The following is a 23577-nucleotide window of genomic DNA, read 5'->3' on the forward strand; positions in this document are numbered from 1 at the left end:
ATGATTATCTTATATTTAATGCAATGTATGTGATATAAGACATCTAAAAGTAGGACATGAAAAAGTACGGGTTATAGTATTTTGGAAAAGGAAATGTCATGTGGAGAACAACTATAAAAGAGGCGAAAGGAAACAGTCAATTGACCCATTTCATTGCAAGTAGATTTATGCAAAAAAGTTTCAATGTGACACTACAAATATCCAAAAATAAATCTAACGGTACAAAAAGGTGGGAGCTTTTGTATGTGTAAAGTGAAGTTTGTAACTATGTTAAGATCTCCTTTCCCAAAGTGACAATAATGTGCTATCACTTGGTAGTTAGGCTAAAAATTTGTTTCAGCACCACGTTTACATATGCATGAATTCATGAACATTTCCAAACAAAAGGACCACCATTTTGCACTCCAATATATGGTCAGAGATTTTTGCTATATCCTGTTATATAGGCACTCTCTTTCTTGGTCTCGTGCCATTAAAATTTCCAAGCCCTTCTGTTGTTGTTTATTAATATAGAACTGATGCACCATCAATAAATGCACTCTGGATTAATGGAAAACTAGTTAGTAACTTGAAATATATGCCCATAATGATCGAACTCAAAAACATTTGTTAGAAAGAAGATTAAAAGTTGAAGCTCACTTGTGTGCTTAAATTGCAAAGAAACTTTAGTAAAATTGTTAACAGAATGAAAGGTCTAGTGTTTATAGTAATATGGAAGAGATTAAGAGAACACAAATGAAAATATTAGAAACTTTTGTTAATGTGCAGCTAAGTATTGTCCTTTAACTGTCCAAAGACACGTGTTTTAAAAGAACAGCACACTTCGGCAATTAGTGTCGGCCCAATCTGTAAGCTATTTTACCAAACTTCAGCTATTATTTTGAGGAGGCATTTGCTATTAGCATTCCCCATTTTTCTAAATACATCTCATATCCCCTTTGTATATTTTTTCTACTAGATTTATCCTTTTGAACCCTTATCTTACATTTCCATGTTTGTTAGTCTTTTAAAATCTTATTTTTATCATATATTTATTTCTCATTAAACCTTAACTTTGACTCCATCTGAAATCTTGTTTTCATTTTATTTTTATTGTTCTTTAAATTCTAATTTTGAAACTTATTTTCATCCCATATTCATTATATAATACTGAATTTCCCATCAATATTATATATAATATTGTTTGTTTTCCTTCATGTGGCACTGTACTTTAAGATATATTCATCATTAGCTTAACCTATTATACAGTGTAAATCAAACTTTGTTTTCTTACATAGTATAAGTAAGATAAACTAATAAGAAAACATACCTTAATTGCGGGCAAAGCTTTTCACGATGTCTTCTCACATTGTTTTGTCCATCAACAATTTTGAATATGCATTTCCAATCTCTCAACTCCAGGTCCAAAATGTTCAAATAAGTGTGCACGTCAATGATTGCAACGACTCATTAAGTACGACCTTCTAAAGTATGTTTTATGACAACTTGGAAATGACTTTCTATAATAATGTGTATCTATTCCAAAAATAAATACATTTCCATAATAGATATATGTCATTCTAAAAAGTCATTTTTGGTATTGTTTTGTTTTGAGAGAAAAAGGTTAAGGATGGGAGTAATGATTCAAAAAATAATGATAAACCTGAGGTGTAAAAATAACATTAAGAAGAGTATTATTGATAATATAAGGGGGCCTAAAATTATTTTTATGATAATATATACACACTTTAAAAAATAAATTAGGGGTCATGATCGCAGCCAGTCCCCCCCTCCCTCCACCACCTCAGCATGTAAAATGAATGGAAAGATTTAAAAATGAAAAACTGTCAACTAGAATGACATTGCCTAATACAAAAATATCACATCATACAAATATGTTATATTATAAAATATTTTTGTAAGTTTTTTTTCTTTTTTCTTTTACAAAAAACTCCTACCCATTACACAACACTCGAACCACTTGGATGAGGAAGGTATTGTTGCAATGCAATTACCTTAGGGCAACATAGAGACACCAAGTGAACCATACGCGCAACTCTCTACACAAACATTACCAGACCAAGAATTTTAATTTTTTCAAAGAATTAATAAAGAAAATTTTTAATTAAAAAATAATTAATATATAACTGGCCGGTACAAGACAATTAATAGTCGTAAATTAGTGTTTTAATCAAATGAATTTCTTGACAAGAAATAAAATCAACAATGCGTTTATAGAAATTTCTCTTCAACAGATTTTATTTTCCATTTTTATTTTATCATTAGGTTTCACTTGTGGTACTAACATCGAAATTAAATAACATTATAACATATAACAAAATAAAAGGCTGAGTGTCTAGTCGACTATATTAACATGCATCATCTAATGGAATAGATGAAAAACTCATTGGATTTGTTAAATAATATATACTCACCAACACAAATTTATTTGTTTCACTTTTTTTCTATAAGAATGGAATTAAATTACCAAGAAATTTATAATAAATCATACACATTATTCAACCAAATAAGTTAAATTCTTTTAATTATTTGTTTAGAGTTTGATTTACAAGAGGATTATGGATATCACAAATCAAACGGGAAAGGATAGGACCAAAGCTTAATTTTTTTTACTCAATTGGAGGAACTTTTTGTCCCAAGTATAAAAATACTTAAAAACAAAAATACCAAAATTTATTGATGATTTGATAACAATTTTATTTTTTATCTCCCACCCACCACCACATCACTATTATTGTCACCATCACTATCATTATTATTGTGACCATTAAGACTAACAATTGAACTAACTTAAAATTAGTTTGAGACTCAATTCAATAATTGATTTGTTAAACTTAAAAAATGAGTTGAACTTTAGTTGAAAACAAACTCGTAAAACCTAGGTATAGTTCAACTTGTTTGGTTCAAGAATTTTCTCCCTCTCTATTTCTTTCTTTCTCTATATATACACATATATGTATGCTTGCATGTATATATAATTGACGTATTATATGAGAGTAACATTTTCATGTGAAAATGAAAATTATTAACATGTAGTCTTAGCTAAGTTTAGGTGGATAACTAAGTTTGTGTGATGCAAGACTAGTTAACCTTCATTATCTTTTGTACTACTTTGTTCTTTTTTAATTGTTGATTTTTGGAGTTTTATTTATTTATTTATTTATCATTTGTAAAGTTCAATTACTCTTTTTTTAATCAAGTATATGCTTACTTTTCTCCTAGTATTTAATTAATTTATACATCCATTTATTGTGGAGTGAAAATAAAAGGAGGTAAAATAGGAAATCCAACATCTATTTTATTAAAATCAAGATTTTTTTTTTGTATTTGTTGATTTCTACAAAAATCTTAAAAAGATAGATAAAAAGGAACCAATAAAGTATTTTGTAATAATAACGTCATAATGATGAATTATTTTTTTGTCTAAATTACATGTATCCTGTACAACCATTAGGATTGACCTAATGGTGGAAATTTAAAATAAATACATAAAGTCTTAGGTTCAACATCCTGCTCATTGATCAAGGTGTTAAATCATTTGTGAATTTAAGCGACAATAATTAAATTAATTGAGATAACCAATCTTATTAGTGACATATATCATAGGAGCAATTTGCTTTAAAAAATTCCATATTCTTGAAGTCCATAGCTTTGAAGAGTCGACACTCAACAGTGAACACACATAACACAGTTAATAAGGGCAATGAAACAACCAAGAAGATGAAAGTAAAAGTCAAGGTCAAGCCCATTTGTTGTAATAGGCCACCGATTCAACGACCCTGATTCGCTTAAGCAGAAAATTCAAGTGTGAAGTTGTTGGTCAACAATTGTGTAAGCAGCAGTAGCCACCAAGACAGACAGACTCATTAGTGGTGACTGACACACTTACCGCCGGGAAAGAGGATCCTCTACACGTGTACCTACGTTAGATGTCATGGTCAACCATGATAGGTCTAGTCTAGTAATGCCATTGCTTAATAGCATTTTTCTTCATGTTTCTTTGAATTTTAATTAATTAATAGCATCCTGTTAGGTTTCTTTAACACCATTCTTTCAAAAAAGAAGTCTTTGATAGATGATTCTTTTCTCACGAAGGTTAGATATTTTTATTTGAATGGGTGTGTTGAATTAAGATTTAAAAAAATTATTTTAACATAAAAATATCTTATGAATTTTAAAAGATTTTGTAAAAAATGTAATAATTTTAAAGATTTTTTAAAAAGAATTTTATTATTAGAATTTTATAATTTAGATTTTAATAGATTTATAATATATGAATTCATAAGATTTGGAAGAATATTATGAATTTTTAAGATTTTAAAGGAGTTTGTGAATTTTTAAAAAATATTCAAAATTATTAATAAAGATTCATAAATTCAAGGGTTTAAGTGAATTTAATGTGTATTTTTCATTAAAAAAAACTCATGAAATCTATTAAAATTCATCTTAAGAAAGAATCATTCGAAATTTATATACTTTTCAATATAAGATTTTTTTTAAGTGGTAAAAAATCTTAATTAAAAACCAACAAATTTTATTAAATTTTTTAAAAAGTTCTAATACAAGACTTATTTCTATTATTTAAAAATCTTGATTGAATATCTCAAGATTATTTTTTATATAAAAAAAATCTTTTAAAATATTTTGAAATTCTAATTAAATACACCCACTAAGTTAAAAAAATATTTATAAGAACTTTTTTAGCTATATTTCTCAATAAAATATTCTCATAAGGGATGCAAATCTAAATTTTTCATAAAAGTGAAAAAAGCTTCAGCCATACTCATCATAACATTTCAAATAATATTTTCAACATAGTAAACACGTTTATAATATTTCTAAAAATTGTAATTTCCAAGAAACGCGATTCTTGAAAAATATGATTCCCAAATTAAAAATAAAAAACATCCCACTTATCTCGTGCTCCTTTATACGGTATTAAAGAATTTGGTAATTAAAATATAGAAACAAGTTATGCTTAGATCACATTGTAAAAATTCTTTATGCAAAATTTGATTTTGAATTGAAGTAAATACTTATAAAAAAATTCAATTAGAATGTATTGATAGTGTAAAAAATATTATATTATCATTCAATCATAAATATTATACTATATTAAATTCATTAATTTTTATAATAATTATCCTAAGATCATACTTTAAAATAATTTTATGATTAGTTAGTGTAAAACTCTTTACACCAATTATTATGAAAATTAAACTTACAAAAAAATCAACAAAATATTTTCTTACTTAAAACTCAAAAGCTGTTGGGGAAAAAAATCAAGTTGGAGGAAAGATAGGTTCAAAAATTTCAATTGGAAGATAAATAAGGAGAATATTGTACTTTGGTTACAAAATTGTTAATATTTACTTTGAAATGAATAAAAAAGTGAAAGTAAAATTTTGAAAATCTTGTATATTTATTTCAAGAAGATAAATTAGTTTTTTGTTGTGAAAATAAAGATTATGCACTAATCAAATAAGTCATTTCGATTAGTATTGAACTTGATCCTCTTAAGCAATATATTGAGTTGAGTTTTATGAATTGAAAAAATACGAAAAAGAAAATCTCACTAAAGATGATTAAACAAAGATTAATCATCACTAAAATTTAATAGATACACTAATATTATGGTAATTCAAATAGTGTAAAATTGATTTACACTCCATCACCATAACACATCATATATGGTAATTGTAATGTCATGGTAACACCCTGTGTACAAACCTTAACAGAGTCATAAAATCAAATGTAATTCTTTTTACTTTGGTTCATCCGCTATGTAGCAATAAAAGAATACGCAATTCATGTTCCAACACATTAAGAAGCTCCGTAAAATTAGTTCCTAAGAAGCTTGAATATTTATTTGACAAACCCAAATTATGCATACAATGTTTCTTTCTATCTTGATTATATTTATTAGGTGGTCTGAAGTATAATATTTGGCTAGCCCCCAGATTTCAGTACAAAGGAAAAGATAGTATCAATTACTTAAAGGACTTAATTTTGCATCTTCACTTTTTTGTCCTTAACTTCAATTAATTATGAACTTCGAAGGATTCTTAAAACATCAGCAAAACAGGTTAACTTGTTTCATTATTTACATTAATTAAATAGCAGGATCATGCTTGCACATCAATCATGCTCAAACCAAGAATTTAGATGAATCTTTCTCTCATTCAACATTGCAATTGCAAGCAACAAGTTTTCGTCCCCTAAGATCATGGAGTATTTCACGAGGAACTGCACTTTAAATTGTACACACACACATTCCCTTAATCATCACAAGCTCTAGTTATAGCAAGTAAGTAGCAACAAACAGCCTCAAGTTCATATTCATCACTATGGCCAAGACAATCCTAAATCTCACAATTCTCATTCTACTCGTCTCTTTAGCTCTGCATAACTCCCACTTTGTTGTTTCTTCAACTGATATAGATCAAGATCATGACATTAATGAAGAGGAGGAAGAAGAGTATGTTCTAGACACTCCAATACCTCATCTAGGACCAAGAGACCATAATAAAGAAAGGAAGACAGTGTGATCACGAGACTAATAACATATACAATGGGGTTAGCACGAACAAGGGAAGAGACCTTCTTTTCTGCTGCAAGAACCATTGTCGCAATGTTCTTAGTGACAAGAACAACTGCAGGGTGTGTGGCAACAAGTGCAAGCAAGGAGAAAGATGCTGTAATGGGGTTTGTACCAATGTGTTGTCCAATGCACGACACTGTGGCAAGTGCAACAAGCAGTGCTCACCTGGAGATTCATGTGGGAATGGGGTTTAAGGCTATGCATGAAACTGATGCAAGAAAGTTAATGAAAAAGGTAGGGGTCTTGTGAATTGTGATCCATATATTATACAACAGTTTGAGATATTAAAGTATTCCACATTACAGCCATTGTAGTTTACTAGTTTTTGTCACATTCTAAGCCTATTAATAAAGGGATAAAGGGACAGAAGGATCCGATTGGGTTGAGTTTTTGTGGTCCCAAATTTAAGTGTACACGTCAATTTTGTTAAGTAGACATGACAATGGGGCGGGTTGGGTACGGGTATTGTCTCCCCAATTCCTTACCCCGACTACTCAATATATCCCCATACCTATACCCGATACTCGACGGGTTTGAGTTTATTGTCGCATCCTCGTACCCGTCGGGTATCAGGTATCCCCAACCCTGTTCCACACACCATTTAGAAAAAAAATTTTTGTAAAAAAATATTAAAAATTTGATTTTAGAAAAAAATAAATTGATTGTTAAACATTTATTTTTAACTACTTATATATCAATAAATTTATTATAATGCGTGTGTCTACCTAAATAGTTAAGAAAATAATATTAAATTATGTAAAAATTTTAAAATAAAATTAACTAGTAATAAAAATTATATGTCTTTTGATTAAATTATGTAAAAATTCTAAAGATTTTAAGTAGCGGGGCGGGTTCGGGGTCGGGGTCGGGACGGGTCTAGTAATCCCATACCCGTTCCCGACTTTTGGTTATCGGGTAAAACCCAAACCCGAACCCATACCTGATCAACTCGGGTATTACCCGTCAAAGTCGGGACGGATTCGGGCGGGTACCCACGGATACGAGTTTTCTTGCCATGTCTACTGTTAAGTGCTTAGTTTGATCTTTTATGTTTCTCTTCTTGACAGTTGTTATTATGGTTGGTCTAGTCTTCAAATTAATAACGGATGGTTGCTTTTATATAATTACATATGTTCATGAAGATACAGATTTGCATGGCAATTAAAGTTTAATTAGCATTAGTTTCATGTAAATGAATTGTGGATTAGATGTCTCATGCCTATTATCAATCAAATTAAAATTTCGTTTCCAAAGTAAGAAGGGGTGATTAAAAGTTCAGTTCAACTCAAATTAAATAAGAAAATTTTGGTTGGTTCAAATGATTGGGTAAAAAGAGTATAAGCCGAATAGTATTTAGTTGTACATTATCAAACTCAAAGTACCCAACTCAACTATAACTTCAATGTGGTTTTGGATCACTGTGAAACCAACCACAGAATAAGATTTGTGTCATGCAATCCACTTCATCGAAGAAGCAGAGGTTAGTTTTATCATTGCAGCGATATCTGACGCGTGATGAGTGATAACTACCTCCAAGAGATTTTATAGCAAAATTTAGAGCAGCAGTCATAAAATTGTAACCATATTCTGGTGGATTGTTAGTAAATGGTGAAATATAGCTAAAAGTTTTTTTGACAACAAGATATAGCTAAATTTACTCTTAGGAATTAGGATAAAAATAGTATGATTTTCAACTTCCAAGTCATTGTGGCCTCACCAACATTACTTTTACCTTCTCAACATATATATATATATATATATATATATATATATATATATATATATATATATATTGGATTATTCACTTGCTCTTCTAAACAAACTGCTTGGGAAATGGTCTTGTTTTTTGGTCTCTGATCTTATAATGGATACCAACAAGAGTTACAAGGTAGAAGCCAATTACACTCTCGATTGTGGAATCTTCATCAAGTGTTCTACTTGCGCAATGCTTCATGGGGCTTATACTCACATCAATTATTTCTATTTAACTCAATTTTAAAGTTGACAAGGATCTTTTGTTAACTTAACTCCTAAAAAAAGTTGACAAAGATTATGTACCTGCCAGCCAATTTCCTAAAACGTGTTGACCGTGAAAGTTCACCCAAATTTTAGATGGCTAGTTGTCTAATGTCAAATAATAACATTGTCTCACCCCTTCGGTTCTTTTTAAGTTCAGTATTACCCTAATTAGTCATTCTCTGGTAGTTGTTATACACATGTTTATATGCATAACTCGTGAAAAAAACCATAACCATGAGTTTGGATACAATTGAAATTTGTTTCAAACAAAAAAATGTTACATTTTAATTTTATAAAAATAAAAACATACTAAAAATTTTACAATTACAAATAATATATATTTTTTATTTCATAAGAATGAAAAATATATTTTAACCTATAATATATTTATGAATTTGTTAATGTGGACTCACTTATTGTTTTTTTAAAAATACCTTAGAAACTTCAACCGGTGTTATAGCAAAACTAATTGCAAAAGAAGGGAAATCGATCACGTTAAACTTACCTTTTGGGGAGGTTCCTTTGATATCCAAAAATTATTTGACAACCATAAACCAAAAAAAATTAGGTAGAGCCCAATCTAAATATTAGCTAGGTAAGCATCCTGTAGTAAGAGGAGTAGTTATAAACCTCAGATCATTCGCATGGGGTGGTGAAGGGAGGGCCCAATTAGTAGGAAAAAACCTGCAACTCCTTGGGAAATCCTGTATTTGGAGAGATTAAGAAAGTGAGTCAAGACACTCTCTTCTTCCTCTCCTTGTAAAAAGGAGAAAGACAAAAAAAATGAAGTAAAATAAACTTATTTTTTAAAGATGACTGTGATACGAAAGAATCAAAATATAAAATATCCCTAAACACGCTGTTTTTTTTTTTTTTTTGTATTCTATCATGTATTTTAAGAACAATCATAATTATAATTTGTTAATCTACTCCTTTATAAAAAAAATAAGTGATTATAAGTTTAAAAAAAAAACTCATAAATATTTGTTAACATACATCTACTTATTTTCTTAGGAGTATGTAAACAAGTTGGACTTATATGTATTTTTAGGAGAATGCTAACATATGAATAATTAAAAATAATGATATATCATAATATAAATTATTTAACATAAATCTAAAATATTATTTATAAATATACAAATATTTATTAATTACATATTTTAATTACAATATACTAGTTATTTACATATTCAAAATTATTTATTAATTATAAATTTTATTTGTATAAAATATTTATCCTGTGCAATTCACATGCTAATATACTATTAATACATGATTTTTTTAAAACGTAGTAATACATTCTGTAATTACACATATTTATAATTATTATTGCAATATTGTATAATTTGTAATTGAATCCACTATTCATCACTCAAAACCCTAAACCCAGAAGCTCCTTCTCGAGTGTCACCTTTGCCAAGGGTTAGAGTTTTTGCGTGCACTGTCGCATATCAATCAAATCCTGCGAGCGAACTCGGTTCTGCGATCTCCCTCTCCACCATCGTCGCCATCTTCATCTCTCTGGGTAAGCGCAATGCAATTCTTCGCATTTCCATTTTCTCGATTCAGTTCGTTTCACGCGGATCCATTTCTGTTTCTGTTCCTACAGCTCTGCCATGCTCGCCCTTTCAAGAGGCCTCGTTTCTCGTCTGCAACGTTTCGCCGTTGATTCGTCACCGTCGCCGCTCCGATCTCTGAGCTCCGATGCGGCGGCGATTCAGACTCGGATAATTGAACCAAAGCCCAGCGTGATGACACCAAATTCCAAGCGAACCGGGCTCATTGCGGTGAAGTGCGGAATGAGTGCGCTTTGGGATAAATGGGGTGCTAGAATTCCAATTACTGTGCTTTGGGTGGATGATAACATTGTGTCTCAGGTTAAGACCCCAGAGAAAGAAGGTTTCTGTGCTCTCCAGGTACCTCTCTTCTCTTCTAGCTTCCATTTCTTAAACCCTATATGTGTATTTTTCCTTAATACTGTACTTGTTGGATGTGGCTGGAATTTTAAGTTTGCCTGAGTAAACATTAACATGTTTACAAAATATATAGATTTGTAAAGAATGGTTGCTATTCGAAACAGTGAATATCTGTGGTTTACTTTTCCTGGATTCATATAAACAGCAATTTTGGGCCGTAGAGTCATGATGTCAGAGAAATGAGAGAAAAATTAAGAGTCAGTCCAAGGCCGAACTGTTTGTAGTTTTAGATGATGTGGCTTCCAGTACTAACCTGTAAGTTTTGCATTATTGGCGGAGTTCAATGAAACTGTATACATGAATGCCTGCATTTGAATGCACAAGTAAGGAAAGAAATGAGAAGAAAAGTCACACTAGTCTTCATTAAAGATGTAATCTAGAAATAGATACTGTGATTAGGGTACCTTATATAAAGTTCACAATATTAATTTGACAAGCAGAGAAAAAAAGGCAGACAAGAAGAGACATCAGTCTACCTGTAGGTAATATATGAGCTCCAAGTCCAGGCACAGGAACAAAGAAGTGTGAGTTTCAATTCACAATACAAGCAGCAGATGAGTAGTCTCTGAAGTAGAAAACAAACCAATAAGACAGGGGTTAATGTTAATATGTTATGGAGAAACCAAAAGTATTTTGCGTAACAATTATTTAAGAAGGTATGATGTGACAATATATAATTTAAGTAAAATTTTCCTTACTAACTCTAAATCAAAGTTAAATTTATTAACCCATCACATAAAATATATGGGTAATTGTTGTTTAACATTAACAATGTATTAAGCACTTGAATTAGATGTTTGTCACTTCATTTCATCGATACATTTATGTAATGTATAGCAGATAGAATTATTGGAGTGAATTTGCACCCATTAGCTTTAGTTATCTGGGGAGTTGAGATTCAACTTTGGCATGACATTAAACATTTAGAGCTTTATATTTTTCAGTATTCCATAGTAGTTTTTGGTCCCTTCTCTATTGTTCCAAGTCATATGCCCCTTGTCTCTTGCTAAAATTGCAATGCATATAACTTTGTCTTGCTCATACTTAAGCAAAAACCCTTTGCTTCCAAATTTTGTCTTACCCCTACTTAAAGATATTTACTGAGAAAGAAATTCGGTTTGGAGTGTAAATCCCCAATTGAACAAAACTCTAAGATGGTTATAATGACTGTTGTGCCCCGATGTGAAGACACAAAGAACCAGAAAATTGCAGAGAGAACTGGTCTACTGTAGGAGATGAATTTAGAGGCAAAGCAGCCTTGCAGAGATGATTTGGGCGCATAAGCTATTTCTGGTTGGATGTGTATTTTGATCTTAGATTGTTTTGGGTTTGGTTGTAACTTATAACCAAATTGGATTAAAAATCTGTTCATACTTCATATTACTGATCTGGTTTAAGAAAACAGATTTGGGTTATTAAACTGTTTAAAAGGTTTGGTTATTTTGTGGTGCGGTTTAATTTAGATATGACTTGGTTTTATAGTATAAACTTATCAAGTGTGTGTGTGTATCTAACTATAGACTTGTTTGCTACTTTGTTTCTAGTTAGATTGGTTGTGGACACAAGAAGGATAAACATTTGACCAAGCCTGAAGTGGGTCATTTTAGGGCTCAAGGAGTTCCAATGAAGAGGAAGCTTAAGGAGTTTCCAGTGACGGAAGATGCACTACTTCCTGTGGGAACATCACTTAATGTTCGCCATTTTGTTCCAGGCCAGTATGTTGATATCACAGGAATAACAAAAGGAAAAGGTTTTCAGGTGTTTTTCTCCTTCCTTCATATTAAATATTGACTTTACTCTTTTTTTTTAAAAGAAAAAACCATTACTTTGAGTATGTGTGTAAGTTTATGCATGTATTTGTGTGTGCATTTCTATACATGTTATTTCCCTCTTGTTTTATTTATATTTTGTGTATGCCTGTGGAGAGTCCTTCAATGTGAGTAAAGCAGACACTGAAAGGGTTCCAGACTTCCAGTTTTGTGGACTTGTTGAGTCTCTTCAATTATGAGTTTCAATTTCAAATATCTTTTTTGTTTCCAGGGTGTGATGAAGCGGCATGGATTTAGTGGAGGGCCAGCATCCCATGGTAATTCATTGGCCCATCGAACACTTGGTTCTGTAGGTCATTTAACTAGTCATGGAAAGGTAAGTTGTACTCTTTTAGATTGGTACTTTTGCTGAGATATGTTTGTCTAGTTCCTTGAATAAGTTCTAATTTGCTTATAATAATGTTTCTCCGATAGTTTTAAATATATTTTTCTATTACCCTTCAGGTTTTTAAAAATAAAAAGATGCCTGGGCGAATGGGTGGAGACCAAAGAACAGTTAAAAATGTATGGGTCTACAAAATCGATCCAGCAAGGAATTTGATGTGGGTGAAAGGCCAGGTAAATTCCTTTTTCAATTTTTATGCTCACATTCTGATTGGAGCTAAAAAGGGCAAGAAATATCTGTTTATTTCATATTGTAGTATTGCTAAAGAAATTTCATTTTATGTTTGAGCCAAAATTACTTGTGTAAATTTTTTTGCATAAAAATTTGGGATCATTAGTATGTAATCATAGATGGATCAGCATTCAGCCTGCATTTTAGTGGTTGATTTGCAACTTCTTGGTTCACAATTGGCCATTAACTCCCAAAAAAATTGGTTTTTGGCTTTATTATTGACTGCATATTTCTCTTTGTGTGATGTGTGCTCAACAGGTCCCAGGAGCTACAGGGAACTTTGTTTTTATAAAAGATGCTGTCTACGAAAAACCTGATATATCTCTACTTCCTTTCCCAACTTACTTTGTCCCAGAAGATGAAGATATTGATAATTTGAAACCATTGGTTGCTGAGCTCGGGGATGTGGATCCATTTATGGTTACTGATTAAAGAGTTGGTTTTCATGCTAGGTTCACTTTTGCAGTCATGTTTTCTCGGAATATAGAATGGTAAAATGAGATTTTTGAGGAACCAACCCAGGATGAATTTTTACCTGTCTTTTTAGGCAGCTTTAGGGTTGTTTACAACATTGATCAAATCTAAATTAAGATTGGGTAAAGCGTGGTTTTCTTGGAATCCTACAAATAAGTGTGGAGATTTGGAATTAATGAATCATGATGTTTTATTCTAATTGAATCGTTTGCTTTTCTAGTCAATTTAATTGCCGTTGTACATTCAGCAAACAAAACATTTAACCAATTTTACTTTTTTTTGTTATATTTTTTATCTTTCTGATTGAGATAATTTTGAAAGTGTCTTTGAAACAGATTTCCTAGATTTAAATGTTATTTAGGTCCAGGTGCTATTCGTTCGATGAAAAAATGAATGCACCAAGAGCTCATAGTTAATTGGTCGTCAAATGTTACATTTTGTTCAATCTATCGTGGGTAAATTTAGCATTGCCGGTTTTGATTTAGGAGGATATTGAAGATATCTTATGTTTTAAAGGGTTTTTTTTTCTAATATATGTAAGTGACTTTTCTTATCAAGTCCTTTAAAATAATTTTTAGCTTATTGGTTTAACGGTTAAATGTTGTCACATTATTAGTTGTCATATGATAAGAAATTATATTTTCAGAAATTTACTTAAACGTACTTTTAGAATTGTTGGATTAATTAAAGTATAGGCTTTCAATGTGTTGATAATACAATAGTGAATGAGTCCGCAAAAGATATGTTTTCTGTTGGAAAATATAGAAGAGTAATACAAAACTGAAATACTTATCAAAAGGTCTCTGGTGTGGTGTGAAAATCACTGTCTTGAAAGTAAAATTTGGCTAAATCTCAATGCAAATTTGAAATGCCAACCGCTTTCCAAGGTTAACACAATGAACCTATTAACGCGCACTCGTGGTCTTAGGCTGCAATTGCCATTGTCAACACAAGAGGGTTTTGCTTCGGGCACCAGCATTTGCCGATACACCCAGCAAAATTTGGAAAACGCCCATTATACCTGTGTTATAAGTAGTGGTTTCCTTGTTCGTTTTTGCCCGAGCTTGTTTTTGTTTTTCCTTTGGCGTTGTTGGTTCCTTGAGAATTTGTTGTTCATTTTTTGTGTCCTTTTTGGTGGTTGATCGGCAAGTGGTAGTCCTTTTTGGAGGTAAGGTGTTAATTTTTTTTTTTTTTGTGTAATACATATAAATTGTTAATCCGTAAGTTAAATTAATTTTACAAATTGATAATCCATAAATTTAATTTAACATACGAATTACCAATCCGTATAAAGCATACGGATCCCCAATCTCCTCCAATCCTGCCATCGTGAATGCGCAGATAAAGGAGGAGAAAGTCACTTACAATGACGGCGACAACAAGGCGATTACAATGGCAACGCGACGGCAACACGAGTGGCTGTGGCATGACGGCAACAAGAACGGCGGAGGCGAAGTCACGACAAAGATTGCAAATGGAGAAGACGAAGAAGAGCACTATAGCGGCAGGGGGAAAAATATGGAATGCTTTTTAAAAAAAGGTGAAGGGCATTTTGTCACTTCACCTAAGTTGTTGGGTGTACAAGAGTTGGGCTGGTGCCCAAAGCAATTCCCAACACAAGAACCATAGCACCTTCCTAGATCCAATCTTCTTGATCTTCTCGTGAGATTTTTCTCTCATAGGATTTTACTGATCTCTTCTTCACAAACCCAAACTACTAGCCTTTCCTCCATGACATCTTCATTTTGTTAATTTGTCTTTTCTTCAATGTCAATTTAGTGTGAAGCTTCCTAATCTCCAAATTCTTCTATTTGATTTCTGAACGTAGGTGTCGAACCACACCAATGCTTCCTATCACAGGCTCAACCTCCCTCAATTGTATCTCTTCCTTCAGAGAGAATTTATGTAGATGGGACAATCTTCCACTCCCAATTGTGCAGCGTCTCTGTTAATCTGGTGGTAAACTTTCATCAAGTTTTTGAATTCTTGCTCTTCTCTGATGTAACCAAAGACTTTGTAGATTTGGTTGCAAGGACGCTTGCATGAGATGCATGCACCGCAATTTGTTGCTATCTTGGGGAAACGTAAATGACAAATTTAGTTGAAGACTATGATTTGATTGGACTGTTCTGTTTTAACTAGTCTCATGAATAATACCATTCTTTTCACAAAAAACCTTAAGAAAAGTAGTGCTATATTCACCACCCCTATCAGATCTAAGCCTTTTTATTTTACCGTCCAGTTGATTTTCAACATGCTTCTTATATTTTAAAAACATCTTTTCAACTTCATCTTTTGAACTTAGAAGGTAAATCTTAGTGTACCTTGAATAATCATATAAAGGTTATATAATACCTTTTACCTCCTCTCCTTACCATGTTTCTAAAACCACCTAAATCTATATCAATTAACCCAAGTAATTCAGTGGCTCTAGTAGTGATAGGTTTAAAATGCCTTTTTACATATTTAGCTTCTACACACATACTAGACACTTAGAGAAGTTATTTGCATCCAACACATTAATAAAATGCATATTTTTAAGTTTCTTAATGGAATCCACATTCACATGTTCCAACCTATAATGCCATAGATTAACAGATTCAATATAAGTACAACGAGCGGAGGAATTATTATTAGATGTAACAGAAATAGTGTTAATGAAGTGCTATTTTTAATTTGTGAGCAAATTCAGCTTAGCATTTTGCTTGGTTGAACCTTCTAAAATATGGTCATGAGTTGAAACTGATTCTCGCAGGGCATGTCTGTAGTCAAATTATCAGCAAAATAATAGATTTCCAGACATGGGAAAATGTGGTCAAGGCACATGTATTCAAAGAAGCTAATAGAATGGCAGATCTCCTTGCTAAGAATGGTGTCAATTCAAACAAGAAATGATTGCTTATGATAAAATTCCCAAATTCATTGGAAAGGCTCTTGTAGCTGATCTAGCTTCTGTTGATATTTGTTGTAATAGCTAGTTTGGACTGATAGCTCCATCAAAAATAAAAACTTGTACAGGATGCTTGTTGATATTACTGAATAAGATCACTAGGTATCCTCTTTCTGGGCTTGTTAAAGTGAACATCAATAGTCTTGAAATGGAGGGAGTAAAAATATTAGAAGATGAATGTTCTGTCTGTACATTTTTTTCTATCTTCATCATAAATTTTAGTTACATGAGACTAAGCAAAATTTTCCACAAAAAGTAAAAGTATGCCGTTTAGACTTTAGACAGACTACGGCTATGTTGGATTAAAGTTTGAAAAATATGTTTGTGAATTCCAATGCACAAATGAAGGAAAAAATTGTTACTTTGAGAATAAAAGTACTTCTGAACTCTCAACTTTAATCCAAACATGCACTGCCTAGGAAGATAGCTCTTGCTAAACGTCTACAAATACTGAATGAGCTCCACTGCAAACTTTCCTTTCTTTGTGGAGTTTATTTCTCCTATCTGATCCAAAATGAAACAAAACATATAATATATCCAAAGTCATTCAGATAATCCAAGCCTTAATTTAAGTTTTGGCAAGTTACCTTTAATCTTCCCTTGCCACTAACTGATACAATATCTCCACTCTTGAGTGTGGTTCCTTTGGTAGTAACATGGATCCAGTTGATACGCACATCACCATTGCTACGAGTATGATATAAGCAAAACACGGTTATCATATCTAACCAAGGTCTTGTCACCAAGAGCAAACCATATAACATGTTTCATTTGTCATAATTTCCTTACGGTAACATATTTGATTAATATGATTTGTTTCAAGTAGAATGCTGAACTATATTGACTACACAGATAGGTTATATGCCAAAATAGCCAGAGAAGTCTCAGCAGTTTTATGTGCAAGACCAAGAGTACATTTCTGGATATTGGCAACATTGAAAGAAAGGGGAAGAAAAATATGGAGTAAGCGAAGCAACTGGTGTGGTTAAAGCTAATAAAATTCAGAGATACTAAATCTATTTACAAGTTTTTGCAATATTCTTAACTGTAGTGGGGGCAATCAACAGTTTACAAATAAACAGACACGATATACATAAGTTGGAGATTGCTAACCTGATCATGTCAACTAGCTTTGAACGAGAAACTTTAAATCCAGCACTAGCTAGTGCATCAACTCATAGTGATGCTTCTATAGTTTTGAATGATTTTGTTCTGCACAATAAACAAAATTGGTAAAGTCTGACTGACACAAATATTATGTGAAGTTGAGCCCAGGCCAATACTGAACCTTGGTGGTTCATAATCAAGAGAAATTAATGGAATCTTGGTGCAAGATGCAGGAACATTACGAACCTGAATAAGAAGAATACAATCAGAATATAAATAGTATCCAACAATTATGCAAAAACAGAAACTGCTTAAAACAGTGTACTAAATTTGCTTTTTCTCAGGACAACAGCAGGATGTTCAATCAGACCTTTATATATTGTGAAGAATGATTCTCACACAAGGGTAAGATATTACCTTTTGTTCTCATATAATGTTTATTAAGAGAGGTGAACTGTAAAAAGCATCAAGTGAAATAACATTACCTTAACCAGTGTTGACATGAGAAATTCAACGAGTTCAGGTACAACAATTATCTGAGCACCCTGTTCCCCCTGGATAACAAGGGAACAAAGTCTAAGTTTCCTAAAATATGTGCAGGCTGGTGTACATGCACACAAGAAAAATAAAAAGAACAAAAAATTAATTATTTGAATAAATACAAAACAAAATGGTAAAATAAAATCAGAATGAATGCAAATGAGAAAATATAATCCAGGTCATGTCTATAAACTTTAATTGAGGCGAACCAATCAATCGCCAACCTAGTTGCCAGCCAACTGTAGAAGTCACCCTTAATATTGCTTTCTTGACAGATTTGACTTTATGATTTTTCTTTTCTTTTTTACACTGATTTGACATTTTTGGATCCGTCATATGAATAATCTTCTATTCTAGACACTATTGATCTAAGTATAAGATAATAGAAATATTGAGTCATCAAACAACAAACGAAAATCATTAACATTAGAGATAAAAGCAGCATTAGACAAGAATCTTTTACTTACAAGAGATGACATGGAAATTAGAACAAAATCAGCAAATAAAAAACTCATAAGATGGAATATTCTAGTATAATATATAACAAATTGCAGATTATGATGTACTACTTAAGGCATGTCCATTAGAAGCTAATCATGTTTATACAACAGCCTTAGCTGACCGTTGTAACTGTTCCTCAATCAGATATAAAATATGAATATGTTCTGCTGGAGGACTGCTAGCAACACACTCTACTATTGGTTGAAATTTATTCAAATCTACAAAATCATGAAAGAGAGTCATTAAATAAGATGTGGAACCCACAATTTTGTGTGATTTCCAAGAAATTTTAACCAATAAAAGATGGTGCGTTCAAAAGAGTATGGCAAAAGAGTGTATTGCTAGCATTTCTCGTTCTGCTATTAGCACCCTTCTGTGCACGGAGTGCAGTTTCAAACAGAACTTTCATGTAATAAATTTAAATAAAAAGATGCCTGCAATATAATATCTCCGAGTTTCTCCCTGACAATTCCTGTACCAAGAATTGAGCCAAGGAAGTCACCATGCGAGCAAGGTTCAAACAGGAAGTTTCTTGTAATGCTGAAAAAATTAATTTTATGTAAATATTAGCAAACATTTCTAGGAACATCAAAATGATCTGGTGAGCTTGAAAATTTTGGTAATGAAATTACAACATTTACCTTAATGCTGAAATAATATCTGGATCACTGGCCAGTTCTTCTGGATGTCCAACAGAAATCCGACAACATTCAGCCTCGAGAATACAACTGTTATGTCTACATACAAATTCAGATTACTTATGTATCAAGGGTACTGAAAAGCACTTGACTGGATATTTACCTGAGGGTAACCTCCTTGAGCAATTGCTTTCACATCTGCTAGTTTTTCCAAAACTTGCATATATTCCTTTAGCACTGGAGGGGTTAGAAAATATGTATGGAGAATCTCTCGCTTTAATGATGCTCGTCTAGCCTACAACAAATGGACACCTACCAAGTCAGGGATTAAATAACAATTTATAGGATAAGATTTTAAGACATGTAATGGTCCAAAGGGCCCCAGTATTTTTAACACTGGCAATAAATATCAAACTTCTAATGTAGAGATAAAAAGGAGTTCCAAGGTTGTTCATGGCATGTGTAAGGTAATGATGTTTATAGACTAGAGACCGTGGAAAAACAAGAGCGTACCATCTCAAGGATATGTTTTACTTCTTTCATTACACTTCTTTCTCCTACTCCCTTGAGTAACAAGTCAACTTCTCCCTTTAGAGCTTGTACTGTCTGGCTTACACCAGAAGCTGCACTTCATAAAACATTAAAAATGTGAAACTGGATCATGATTGATTGAGACGCCAACATAATGCATACTTTACTGAACTAGCAGCTCAAAAGTGGCGAAAGAATTCATGAATACTGCTTTGTTATCACCCAGTACACCTCTTTTCTGACAGATGATCAAACAATAATAATACCTCAAATTAATCGTAGTTTAGGGAAGGGGCATTTACTGGATTTAAATGAAAGTTATCTAGTCAAAACCATTACTAGAATATCTGACATGTACATTACCACTGACACTAATGAGTACTCTAGATGACACTAGAACATTCTTTTACAAATTTTCCCAGTTTCTTAGGAAAAACATAAGGTCCTCAGTTTGTTGGTTTGTAGCAACATATGGAGATTGCCTCAATGTTGAGCCGTTAAGGGGAGTAAAAAACAAGTGGGAGATGTGTTTCAAATAATTGACTTACCACGGAAAACACTACAATGGGCCAAACACTATGTCTCAATTCAAAAGTTTAAGGCATTAGATTCATAAGTCCTTCCACTTTATACATTCCTTACCTTGTCCGTTAATATCCACTCTGGAACTCCTTCACTTCACTCACACAGTCACACCCACAAGTACTTAACACTTCAATTCTCAGAAATCCCTACCTCAAACTCAACTGCATATGAAGCCTCTTTTTCCAAGATCAACATGCGAACAACATGTTGGCACTCTTCAGTCTTTACCAAAACAACCTACATATTAACCACTGTTTTTGCTCATCACTGAGACCAAGCCTACTTTTAAAAGCCAACAACATCATACATGTTACAACTTACCACTCTTTACCACTCATTAAGCCATTTCTTCAAATACCTTACCACTCATCACCAGGTTGCGCCACTTGCTCAGTTGCTTGTACCACCAGTCATCATTCATCAACCATTATTTCTCCAATACTCATCCAATCAGATCAAAATCACCAACTTTCATCCAAGTCCATTGAAATAGATCTCCCTGGTGTTACATATTCCCCCAGATTGCCAAAGCAAACATCATAACTCAAGCTGTATTACATCACAGGAAGTCAGACGGGTCAAAACTCAGATTTTACCTTTTAGGTCACCTCAATGAAAACACTGACCATGTCTCCAATTCATTTGGTTAACAGCTTTATTTGATTATATTCTATGACTGAAGTTTCACTTATAACTCACAAGCCCTCAACAACACAGTTGATAATGTTTCTTTTAGTACCAAAGCCCCTTCACCACTATCGCAGATGTAGTAAAAACTAACACTTTCGATCAAAAAGCATGTCTATCAAGTTCAACATGATCAGTAAAAAAAGAGGAACCCTGCTAACCAAATTACAAACGACAAGTTCTCAACTTTATTATAATTCATGAAATCCCTTTTGTCCATTCAGTTATATTCATAATCATGTCTAGTTACAAACATACTCTAATTCATGCACCTCAAAATTAAAAATAACGGGGTATTATTCGTATGATCGGGTCAGGTCAAAGAACACAAATTCTCGCCTTCATTTTCAGCACCCACAATTTCTTTTGCCAGAAAGATTGCAGTTTTAAAAGATTAAACATAATGGGTATCATTCATTTGGATAAAGGTAGCACCAAAAAACATAAAGGAAAAAACACATTAGATGAAGTAGGTGGAGACCTGAAGAAGTAGAAACGGTGAGATGAGAGCAAAAGTTCCTCTGCAAAGAAAGGTTGGCATTGCTGCGGAGAATATGAGAATGAGAGATTGCAAAAGCCTGAGCTGCTCTTCTTAGACGACATGTAGTTCCAAAGCTAGAGGCTGCAGCAGCCATGGTGCTTCCACCTTTACTGGGATTAGAGCGTGAACTCAACACCACATGAGGAATTATGTTACACCTCAAAGCTCTTTATTTTTTGTTCAATAGCTTATAGCTCAATTGGTAGAACATTATGCTAAATCTTCTGCCATTTTCTTTATTCTTACCTATTAAAAAAAATATTTTTGTTTTCTGTTTTTATGATTGGAAATTAGTATGTAACTATCTTATATGACAATTAATGTCTAGTAAAAATCTTGGTTTGTCCTCTATATAAATTTTATGAACGAATTACAAGTATCAACTAATTACTTTTTTTTTATAAAACTGTCGTTTTAATTTCTAATTTTATAAATAATCGTTTACTTTAATTCCTTGATATATATATATATATATATATATATATATATATATATATATAAAATTAATGCTAATATTCCAAAATTTAAAAATTATAAAATAAATTATACTTTTGATCGTAAATATTAACTAATATTTTAAACTAATGCGCTGGGTTTATGAGTGATTTAATATAAATTATGTGTCTTGCCTCTCTTTTTTTTTATGTTTCTCATGCGTGCGATTGTTGCACATTTATTTTAGCCTATTTTCTTAACAAAAATTAATAAATTAATAGTTAATATTTTCTCAATAAAAAAAACTTTAACTTCTGAAAGATGCTCAGTTTAAATAAAGCTAATACATTTTATATTTGAAAATATTTTTCAAAGAGATTTTTATTTCAAAAGCAACATCGCAGTTTTAATAAAAAGAAAGAAAATCAGATTCTAAGAATGAGAAGTAAATTCAAAAGGCTAAATTATAATTTTAGAATAAACTTATTGATCAATTGACTATTTAAAGTCAATGTAAAACATAGATAGATCATTGACATAAATAGAAAAAATTAAATGAAATGAAAAAAAATATTTTAATAGAAATTGAACTATGACCATTTATTTATGGACAAGACAATAAACTATTAACACACTTATTTTATTTAGTTAATTACATTAATATTGTTTTCTATATATCATTAGTTAAGAGTCATTAATTTTTCAAATTATAAAAAATTATAAATTAAAAATATTTAAACTATTCAAAATAAAACATAAAATAAAATTTAAAAAATATTTATATATTAAATATTTTTAATTTATATTTTTTTATAATTTGAAAAATAATAACTCTTCACTAATGATACATAAAAAATAATGTTAATGTATTTAACTAAATAAAGTATGTGTTTTATTGTCTTGTCTATGAATTATTTTACGTAAATAATTAGAGAAAAATAATATATATATATTAAATCAATTTTTAAAAAATTATGTAAATAATTTTCCTATTAATTTATGAAATTTAATTTGGAATTGGTAAAATAAAATAAAAATATCTAAACTATTCAAAATAAAACATAAAATGATATAAAATAAAATTAAAAATATTTGTATATTAAATATTTTTTAATATATAAATTTTGATAATTTAAAAAAATAATAACACTTTATTAATGATACATAAAAATAATGTTAATATAATTAACTAAACAAAACAAGTGTCTTGGTAATTTATTGGTTTGCCTATGAATAAAGACTCATAAGTTCAATTCTTATTAATATATTTTTTTATTTTTCATTTCATTTAATTATTTTTTACATAAGCATCATGTTAACAATTTACATAAATTTCATGTAACATCAACATTTCACAACAAATTCAACATTTAACTTTGAACAATTAACTTGTTTATTTTAGTAAATAAGGAAACTAAATATCTTAATTTACAAATAGAAAAATTGAAATCACAAATTTAAAATTGTAGAGAAATCAAAATTACAATTTAGTCTAATTTTTATAGATACTCAATAATCATATATGCATCATTTATTTTATTCTT

At 31.3% G+C, this 23577-nt stretch overlaps 1 protein-coding gene and 2 pseudogenes across 2 annotated transcripts; 2 read left to right on the plus strand and 1 right to left on the minus strand.

The window, feature by feature from the left end:
- The first annotated feature begins 6347 nt into the window (after positions 1–6347).
- Positions 6348–6807, plus strand: LOC114374263 (annotated as a pseudogene).
- A 3175-nt stretch (positions 6808–9982) lies between these two features.
- On the plus strand, positions 9983–13742 carry LOC114374264 (50S ribosomal protein L3-2, mitochondrial-like). Of its 2 annotated transcripts, XM_028331887.1 has the most exons (6): positions 9983–10148; positions 10233–10539; positions 12148–12357; positions 12640–12744; positions 12873–12986; positions 13303–13642. In XM_028331887.1, the coding sequence occupies exons 2-6, from the start codon at positions 10240–10242 to the stop codon at positions 13474–13476; spliced, it is 903 nt and encodes a 300-aa protein (XP_028187688.1). In that variant the 5' UTR covers positions 9983–10148; positions 10233–10239; the 3' UTR covers positions 13477–13642. The 2 variants fall into 2 exon arrangements, with proteins under 2 accessions (XP_028187688.1, XP_028187689.1); XM_028331888.1 differs by lacking the exon at positions 9983–10148 and having other exon boundaries at positions 10240–10539; positions 13303–13742.
- Positions 13743–16550: 2808 nt separating this feature from the next.
- Positions 16551–21804, minus strand: LOC114374285 (annotated as a pseudogene).
- Between the last annotated feature and the right edge of the window lie 1773 nt (positions 21805–23577).

The sequence above is a fragment of the Glycine soja genome, chromosome 11 (genome assembly GCF_004193775.1).
Source record: "Glycine soja cultivar W05 chromosome 11, ASM419377v2, whole genome shotgun sequence".
In the NCBI taxonomy this organism is placed as follows: Eukaryota; Viridiplantae; Streptophyta; class Magnoliopsida; order Fabales; family Fabaceae; genus Glycine; species Glycine soja.

Coding starts and splice junctions, on each gene's coding strand:
- LOC114374264 (XM_028331887.1), top strand. CDS start 10,240: ATGCTCGCCCTTTCAAGAGGCCTCGTTTCTCGTCTGCAACGTTTCGCC. Junction 12,358..12,639: donor CAAAAGGAAAAGGTTTTCAG/GTGTTTTTCTCC, acceptor TTTTGTTTCCAG/GGTGTGATGAAGCGGCATGG. Junction 12,987..13,302: donor TGATGTGGGTGAAAGGCCAG/GTAAATTCCTTT, acceptor TGTGCTCAACAG/GTCCCAGGAGCTACAGGGAA.